This window comes from Cupressus sempervirens, chromosome 10 (assembly GCF_028749045.1).
Source record: "Cupressus sempervirens isolate cs-2001-9-10 chromosome 10, ASM2874904v1, whole genome shotgun sequence".
NCBI lineage: Eukaryota > Viridiplantae > Streptophyta > Pinopsida > Cupressales > Cupressaceae > Cupressus > Cupressus sempervirens.
Window position 1 is genome coordinate 178,896,876 of NC_143127.1, and position 10,054 is coordinate 178,906,929.

The 10,054-nt window shown below is 36.3% G+C and overlaps 1 protein-coding gene across 2 annotated transcripts; it reads left to right on the forward strand.

The window, feature by feature from the left end:
* The first annotated feature begins 6,083 nt into the window (after positions 1-6,083).
* On the forward strand, positions 6,084-7,878 carry LOC149533219 (polyubiquitin-like). 2 transcript variants are annotated; one of them, XM_089802973.1, is made up of 2 exons: positions 6,084-6,176; positions 6,296-7,878. In XM_089802973.1, the coding sequence occupies exon 2, from the start codon at positions 6,452-6,454 to the stop codon at positions 7,595-7,597; it is 1,146 nt and encodes a 381-aa protein (XP_089659099.1). In that variant the 5' UTR covers positions 6,084-6,176; positions 6,296-6,451; the 3' UTR covers positions 7,598-7,878. The 2 variants fall into 2 exon arrangements, with proteins under 2 accessions (XP_089659099.1, XP_089659098.1); XM_089802972.1 differs by having other exon boundaries at positions 6,421-7,878.
* Positions 7,879-10,054: the final 2,176 nt, after the last annotated feature.

The window sequence follows — 10,054 nt, forward strand, 5'->3', positions numbered from 1 at the left end:
TAAAAAAAGCCTTGATAGACTATGAGAATGCTTCTGGCCAAATCATTAATTGGAGCAAAAGTGTGATGTACTTCATTAATGTTAGCGAGACCAGACAAAATAAAATTAAAAAGATTATTGGTTGTGAGATTGGCTCTCTTCTTGGATCCTATTTGGGGTTACCACTGGGTTTAAACCCTCCTAACAACTTTTGGAGTTCGTTGATTGACAAATTTCAGTTGAAACTTGTTGGTTGGAAACAATCCCTCCTTAGCCAGGCTCGAAAGGTAATTGTTTTGAAGTCCATCCTTCAAAATGTTCTGCTTTATGCTTTAAGTGTTTTTAAAATTCTGAGAAAGTTTGCTCTTGCTATTGAGAAAATTTAGAAGATCTTTCTTATGGACAGGCATGGAGATTAAAAAAAGATTACCACTGATTGCTTGGGAAAAAGTTTGCATGCCCCTTAACAAGGGTGGACTTGGTTTGAGAAGAATTACAACAATGGATGGATTTTTATTGGCAAAATTATTATGGAGATGGCACAAAGAGGAAAGGGAATGGAAGAACATCTAGGTTGATAAATACAATAGGGATAACTATGATTTTAATCATTTCCTTGATATTGATTTGGAACAAGGGGGATCCATGATTTGGAAAATGCTCAGAAATTTAAAAACATTATATGGAAAGGGGTCAGATGGAAGGTGGGTAATGGAAGAACAATTCTTTTTTTGGGAAGACACTTGGATCTTGGATCACCCACTTTGTGGTGATCCAAGGTGGAATAGTTATATGGAGCAATGTAAGAATCTTATTGATACTCTTGTGGTGGATTACTGGAAGAATGATATGTTGTTGGACTTTAAAAAGGTGAATGACAACTTGGTTGATCTTAACAAGTGTTTGGATGCTGTCTTTTTAAGTCAAAAGGAGGATGATCTAATATGGAAGTTTGATCCTAGTGGAATGTTCTCTATTTCCTCAGCCTATGCTAATTCTTTTGACTTACATGAAGAACCTTGTTGGTCTAAGGCTTGGGTGAAAGGCTTGACACCTAAAATTAATATCTTCTTTTGGATTCTTTTGCAGAATAAGATATTGACTCTAGACAATTTAATGAAGTAAGGTTTCATCATTTTCAATAGGTGTGCACTCTACAAGAATGATGGTGAATCGGTCAACCATATTACTTTGCATTGCCCCTTTACCAAAAAGCTTTGGGATAAGGTTTGTAACTTGTTGAATATGGATTGGGTCTTTCCTACCACTATTCAATTGTTCTTTACAAATTGGAAACCTCCTTCCAAGAATGCTTTGATATTAAAACGGTGGAATTTCATTCTTCCTTATCTTTGGTGGGGTATTTAGAAGGAGCGCAATGATAGGGTCTTTAGAGGAGTGGAGTCCAGTTCAGATCAAGTTTTTTGTAAAATAAAGGCTCTTATAATAGAGAATATTAAAGCTAATGGTTATGGACAACAACCTCATAATGATTGGGAAGATTGGGTGTTTCATAAATGGAACCTTAGGAGCTTGTGTAAGGATAAACAAGAACCTAATCCAAGGTATAGTGCTAGATGGGATAGCTCACCGGCAAATTGGTTCAAGATAAACTTTGACAGGGCCTTGAAAGGGAACTCATGCATCGTTGGTTGTGGAGTTGTTATTAGGAACTCTTATGGTGACAAAGTGGGATGCATGGCTATTCCTATTGGCAATCAAACTAATCATGTGGCTAAAGCTCGTGCTACACTTCATGGTCTTATTTATGCTAAGAGTTTGAATTTGAGAAAGGTTTGGGTGGAAGGAGACTCTCTCAACATCATTAACTGTCTTAATAAAATTACTCAGACTTCATGGACTATTAGTAATATTATTCTTTAGGCTATCATATTATCAAATCTTTTGATATATGTATTGTTACCCATAACTTTAGGGAAGCTAAACGTGTTGCTAATTGGGTTGCTAGCATGGCCTACTTAAGTGAGCATAAAGTTATTTGGGATAATAATGAGCCTTTACCTGTTGATGGTCGCCAATTTATCGATTATAATAAATTAAGGTGTAGGCAAAAATGTTTTAATAATGATGATGTCAGAGATTTGTAATTATGTGTTGATCACTCTTGGGTTTTGGTGGGTAATGATTTTTAGAATTCTGAGCTTTATTTCACATGGATTATGTGTTGTTGCTACCATTTTTTCCCTTTGAATGCAATATTGATATTGGTAACAATGTGTATAGGGTGTTACAGAGAGAGATATCTAGGGACATTAAAGGGGAGAATATGGGAGGAAAAAGGAAGAGAGTGGAACTTGCAAGTTGCAAGGAGTGAACGAAGAAAAAGGAGGTCTGGGACATTTTAAGGTGTGAAAATTTTACTGGTTATATGGAAAGGCTCAACGGTAACAATCCTACCTTTACTCAGCAATTCATCAAAACATGGAGGGACAACTCTATCATGGTGGGAAACCAGTGTATGGAAGTGACTAAAGAGATGATTACGGAGGCAACAGGGTTGGATATAAATGGCATCAACTTTTATCGAGATAGGAAGCTGTCGGACAAGGCCATTGATGATTTGATGGAGTCAACAAATGAGAGAAGTCAATTGGTGAAAATTGGTAACTCTTATTTCAACCTTGCCTCTGTTTCTCGACCTTGGAGATTTGTGTTGTTTGTTATTATGGAGTACCTTACTTTGGATGGCCGGTTTACAAAGCTATATGGGTATCATTTTATGTTAGCTAATCACTTTAGGAATGATGTGAGGATCAATTTCTCCTTTTACTTGAGGCAGTCTTTGAGTTTCTCTATCCAGGCAATTCAAAATGATCCGAATGGAGAACAAGGTCTTATGGTTCTTATTATGAATATGTTAAAATCCAAAAAGGCTGAGAAACCCAAGGGTAGCTTGAAGGCAATGGAGTATGATACGAAGGGTAGTCTCCTAGAGAAAGGTTATGATTCAGATACTGAAGATGATGCAGAGGGGGGTAATGTGAGTTTGAAAGGGGGTATTCGGTGTAGCTCTCAAAAGAAGAAGATTGTTGAAGGAAGTGACTTTGACCATGAAAGTGATTCTGTGGAGGAAATGGTGAGAGATTACCAGAAGAAGAGGAGTGGTGGTAAGGGAAAGGGATTCAAGGGTCACAATGATGATAGGGTTTCTACCCCATCAGATGATGAACCTCTAGCTCATAGAATGGAGAGGAAGCGAAAATCTTTGAGGCTTCGAGAGGAGAAGATTCATAATTAAATGAAGAATGTGGAGCTAGAGAGAGAGGATGATGGGGATCAGCATCAAATTCTGGATTTTGATAAGACCAAGGGAGAGATTGGTTCTACCAAAGGTCTGTTAGGAAACCCTGGGACCATTTTGAAGGAGATTGGAATTCTGAAATAACAAATGCAATTTATTGGAAAGGAAGTGGAGCAAGTTAGCAAACTGCCTAGAGGGGAGCAAACTTTGGGTCAACATATTGACCGACTTTTTGAGGTAAATGGAAATGCTGAAGAGGTTAAAAACCTTATGCACAAGATTCCATAGATTGAAGCTAAAAACAGGGTGCTGGAGAAGGCTAACAATGATAATCAGGTGAAGGTGACTAGACTGGAAGCCAAGCTGAATAATATTGAAAATATGATCAAGCAAATGTCAGACAATAATAGCAACTCTCTAAAGACTATGGCAGATAATGTAAGCAATCTCCTGACAAAGTTTGAGCAAGATAAAGGACAGGATTCCCCTTCAATGGTAGAGAACTAGGGTCCTAACAAACACACTCGGGCTCACTCTAAGAAAAATGAGGAAATGAACTTGATGGAAGAGGTGGAGGCCACTACAAAGAATATGCACATTCTGGCAGACCAGGCTGCTGACTTGATAAAGATTATTTAACTATTTTGGTACTAGTCTTTTGCTATCTTTTTGCTGTCCTTTTCAGCTCTATTTTTGGTTGGCCTCTTGTATGTTCTTTTAGGAGGTCTATTTTATGTTGATCTATGCTTTTATACTCTGATGTTAGCTTTACCCTTCTCTTTTATGACTCTTGTTATTATGTAAAAGGTTTTGGGTCCTTTAAAACCTATTTTTACTTAATCAAAACATGAAAATTTGATTATATGTTTGCAAAATATTGAACAACCTAAAACTTTACAATGAGACACATTGAATGACGAGTTATTTAAAAAATTAAAAACTAACCTTAAATACATTTTAATTTTATCATTTTTTTACAAATACATTATATTTTAGTAACAATATTCCTAAAAAATGTCCTAATAATGTCATAGTTCAGAAATATATGGATCCTAATGTCACAATTTGATTGATTTATATTTTGATTAACCTAACATATAGCAATTGGCTTTTTCAAAATCTGGATTTGAAAATTTTTGCGTTTGTTTCAAAATTGGCAAAATGGAAATAGCATACCAGACTTCCAATTTTGCCTCAAAACCAGGTTTTCCCACTTCCTACTAGCAAGTAGGAATTGAAAATCAAAACTTGGTTATGTTTTTTAAAGAGTATAAAAATAATAGATTGGACTACTTTTTGAAATATGCCTTCAACTGCAAGCTTATGCATAAAAATGTATCTTCACACGTATCTTCCGAGTGAAACAAACGGTTCAAGTAAAATCCCAAAAATCAGAGTGAAGATTTGCAAAACCTTGATTTGGCTAAACCAAGGTTTGTAGAAATCTTGTTTTTTTTAAATTCCACGAACCAAATGAACTTAATGTGAATACATTGGATACATAATTAATCTATTTGATTTTTTTTAATCATGAAAAATTATAGTACACAATCATCTAAGATTTGCTCTACATATCTTATTTTAAAACCCTACACATTGAAATTGTTATTCAAAGTATGAAAATCATAAAGGTGTTTGTGCAAACCCATATGCCAGATTTTTTAGGCATGACCTCAAATGTAGTATTGTTATCAGAGTTTGATGTCGAAGAAGACGTCATTGCAAGGGTTCTTGAAAGCAAGAGCTTTAACGACACATGATTTTTGTAGATCTTGGTTATCTCGACAAGGTTATCTTTTTTTGATTGGTAGAATCAAGGAGCTCTTAAATCATAGAGTTGATTCATTTATAAATATTGCTATCGGAGAAATCAGTTAACTTATTTTTTATGTGCTCGTGGATTAAAATTTCAAGGCTTTCTATTTTTATTATTATAAATTTTTAGGCATGAAAATATCTTTGACACAAGTAGACACGATGTTGTTATCACATCCGATCGTTGCTTAAGCGATGACATTTGCTCTGTCGGATGACAAATTATGCTGCTAAAATGGGACAAGGGTTACAATGTTCTTAGGATGTAATTGATGGTGTTTTTCAATAGAATTTTTTGTGGTTACAAGGGGTACGCATACTACTTCTACATTGATTTTCTTTCAAGCCTAGATAAGCATGGGGTGATTGCATGAAAGGAAGGAATATTTTTGGGCAAACAAGCTTTCAGACAACCACTAGAAGATTGTAGAAGGTTGTAGAAGATATGAGAAATGTTTATATTTTTGATATTTCTTTTTCAGAAGAACATTCTAGAATTTATTTTTCCTTTAATTTTAGCGTAAAAAAATAATTTTACCCCTAATAAAATTAATTTTGACCAATCAAACATTAGGAATTGTTAATGAAAAAATAAAAATAAATTTTTTTTAAAAACCTTTACAAATTCACTAATTTTGATTAGTGAAAAATTAATTGTGACCACGCTGCCTCGACCTAATAATAAAATAAGAGCATCAAAATAATTAAAAAATTTAAATCGACTTCGCAAGGCATTGTCTCCCTTTCAAATCAAGCCCCCATCAAAATAGAATATAAGCAAGGCATTGTCTTCCTTTTCAATCAAGCCTCCGTCAAAGTAGAATATAAGCCTCAAATATTCCAAATTTTAAACCGATTCAGAAGACGATGTGGAATAATTATCCTGACTATCATCATGATGTGGAATACCAACCTCTTCAATGGGCCCCCTTCAAACAATATGTGGTCGGGGAATTGACGTGACGTATGACGAAGGAGATCTCATCCATCGGGTATAAATGTAGCTCTTCGCCCTCATGATAAACCCACAATTCAATTTTCGTGTCGCTATCTATTGCGTTTTCTAGTAGCGATCTATTGCGTGGCTGGAAGCACTCGACTACCAGGTTCTGTGAAACAGGTTAGCTATGATCTTAGTACTCGGTTTGATTCATTTAGATTATTTTTCTCGTTTGCATTTGGTTGATCTGAATATATCTTGGGCGAGTAACAATTGTCTGGTTTCTTGATTTATTACAGGAAATCTGTCCATTTGTTGGCTCATACGAATAATAGAATAATTTTTTCTTGCATGTTAAAAGATATCATGAATGATTCCTTTCTGAAAATGAAACAGTCTGATAATTATGGTCAATGTTTTACAGATTGTAAAGGCAGTAAATAATAGTACCCAAGATGCAGATCTTTGTCAAAACCCTTACCGGAAAAACTATCACCCTTGAGGTGGAAAGCTCCGACACAATTGATAATGTCAAGTCCAAAATCCAGGACAAGGAAGGGATTCCTCCAGATCAGCAAAGACTGATCTTCGCCGGAAAACAGCTGGAGGATGGGCGCACCCTTGCGGATTACAATATCCAAAAGGAGTCGACCCTTCACTTGGTTCTCCGTCTGAGGGGAGGCATGCAGATTTTTGTGAAAACCCTCACTGGAAAAACCATCACTCTTGAGGTGGAGAGCTCCGATACCATTGATAATGTTAAGGCTAAGATACAGGACAAGGAGGGCATTCCCCCTGACCAGCAGAGGCTGATCTTCGCTGGTAAACAGCTCGAGGATGGACGCACACTGGCTGACTACAATATTCAGAAAGAGTCCACCCTTCATTTGGTCCTCCGTTTGAGGGGAGGCATGCAGATATTTGTCAAAACCCTAACTGGTAAGACCATCACACTTGAAGTGGAGAGCTCTGACACCATCGACAACGTTAAGACCAAGATCCAAGACAAAGAGGGCATTCCGCCAGACCAGCAGAGGCTGATCTTTGCCGGGAAACAGCTCGAGGATGGACGCACATTGGCTGATTACAACATTCAGAAGGAGTCAACCCTTCATTTGGTTCTGCGTCTAAGGGGAGGCATGCAGATTTTTGTGAAAACCCTAACTGGTAAGACCATCACACTTGAAGTGGAGAGCTCTGACACCATCGACAATGTTAAGGCCAAGATCCAGGACAAGGAGGGCATTCCTCCAGATCAGCAAAGGTTGATCTTTGCAGGAAAGCAGCTCGAGGATGGACGGACACTGGCCGATTACAACATCCAGAAGGAGTCCACTCTTCATCTTGTGCTCCGGCTCAGGGGAGGTATGCAAATTTTTGTGAAAACCCTGACGGGCAAGACCATTACCCTGGAGGTCGAGAGCTCGGACACTATTGACAACGTCAAGGCCAAGATACAGGACAAGGGGGGTATTCCGCCGGACCAGCAGAGGCTGATCTTTGCTGGCAAGCAGCTCGAAGATGGGCGTACCTTGGCGGATTACAATATCCAGAAGGAGTCCACCCTTCACCTTGTGCTTCGTCTTCGTGGTGGGATGTAGATAGCGATCAGACTGTCCTTTATGATGAAACGTTTGATTAAAGCTGCAAATAATAAATGTATTTCGTAGTTTAGTATGTAGGCCTTTTATGCTTGAGCCGGACCGGCTGATAAAAAATAATATTTTGAAACAGTTTTACAATGTTATACTTTCTAGTCGATATTGATATCCAGTACGATGTGGAATTAGTGTGTATTATTAAGGTTCTGCTCTGGTTTACCCATCAACAATGTGTTTGAAATGGGTTTTTTAATATTGAAATTTCTTGTTTGCTATTTGTAGATCCTGAGGCAGTGTGCAAATAGATCTGCTTTATTTCTGTTTATAGAATTGTTCAGTTTGTGCTGGTGGTTAATCCCAATGCTTCATTCTGTACTTAATTATTTGATGTTTTTCTGCCTGTCAATTTACCCAAGATACCCAATTCTCTAGCAATTTCAAAGCGTGAGTAAACAGTAGCTCTATAATCTTGATGTAATCAGTGTCTGCCTATTTTTGTAGATCGTCTAAAGTATTTTTCAGTTGGAGCAAAGATCATCGTGTAACAATGTCATTGCTTTGGAATAGTATGTCCTAAACTATAAACACAAACTAGTTTATATGTAACTTGCACTTTCATTTGTAGAGGTTCAAGGGAAATGCTGAAATTAAGTTGTAGCTAGACTTATTAGAACCAAATTGAGCCATAACAACATTTCTCAATCATATTACAATTTAATGCATGGATATGAGTGAAGACACAACATATGAGATAGAGGCACAATCTCTCAAAGCTATTGGAACCCCTTAAAGCTCATACCTGGCAGACTATCTACATAACATGATGTTATCGCCTATTTACATCTCAATATGGCAGCTAATTACTGGTGTGCAAGCATTAACTGGTGACCAAGATGGAGGGGGTAACTGCTGTTTAACCACTTACAAGTGGTAATACTTTTAATCAAACTAGAAGCATTGTAACAGTAGAATTCCACTGATTGTGGAAACTGGTAGCAGATATATCAGTTTTCCTTGTCTAATTTACTTCCAAGCTTTTCTACATTGCTTTCTTGAGTTTCTTGATGAGCACTAATGGTAGGAAAGATAATTTTTGGTAAATTTTATCTGCTAAACAGAGAACAATATGTGATAATATTTGTCACAACAATATGTAGCTTTTTACCCTTTTGTACGATGGCAGACACAGCAACACCTATGAGAGTGGCAGTAACTAGAATAAGACTGCATTGTTTACACTGTGCTTATTTTATAGGCTTTTCATTCTTCCCAACAACAATTGTTTCCATCTATATCAGAATAAGTTAACAAAAGATGCTACACTGAAGAGATCCGAAACCAAGGTGTAGTCCATGACTCCATGCAATAGAATCCTACAAATAGTAAAGACAAAGAAGAAGCTGTTTGTTTAACATTCCACAACCTTTTTGTTTGACCAAACTAGAGGTTACAAAGCCTAGCTACTAATAAGTGTTGATGTATGTAGCTTCGGTCAGATACGGGGATTGCATCAATGGCATACATGCATACATACATGTGCACATTTGCTAAATTAGAATTATTATTCATATACCTTGGTAGAATCCTTGCACTTAATTGAAACCATTTATAAGTTTACTGAAATTTGCATTTACAGATTATCTCTTGGAGATTGAGTAAATGATGTATTGTTCAATATCGATCAAGTGTTCTCAATATATTGTAATTGGATTGAGCATATATTCCATTATAGTATATACAGATTGAAGGTCTTATAAATAGAATTTGTTTAATGCTTAATCAAAGCCGATTAGTTTCGGGACATGTCCACTCATGACATGTTCCTTAGTGACATTATAAGTGTAAACCAAAACAAAAGAGATGAGCATTGAAATTGATATGCTCAGCTTTATTTGGAGTTCTGAAATTATGATTTGATATTCAGTATTTGTTAATACTGAATCTATCTCACATTACTTCATGGACGGTGCCATTACATATGGTGAAGATCTTTTGCATTAGGATAGGTTTTGTTTAAGAATCGACAATGGCCATGATAGTGTTGAAGTGTCCAAAACTGTTGGCATGGGCTGCAGCATATGTCATTGATTTCAAAAATATAACAATGAAATAATAATTCACATTTTGCAGACAGAGATATTAACACTTAAAGAAATAATATATTCAAACATACCTGCGGTAGCAGCCAATGCACAAATCTGATTCCAACTATACGATTATGAAGCACTCTCCAATAATGATGAAATTGGATTTTTTTTTCTGACAGGCTCTGTATTCTATAGATTTAATTTAGAAAATGGTAAATTTATTTACAGACTGGGTAATGGTTCTTCATGTCTCTGCCATAATCATACAAGAAAAATGAAGGTCGGTCTGTATTTAAGATCATAATGTTAGCAATTTTATTTGTTTTGAAAGGCTTAGACAATTACACAGCAATACAAAAATTAATATTGA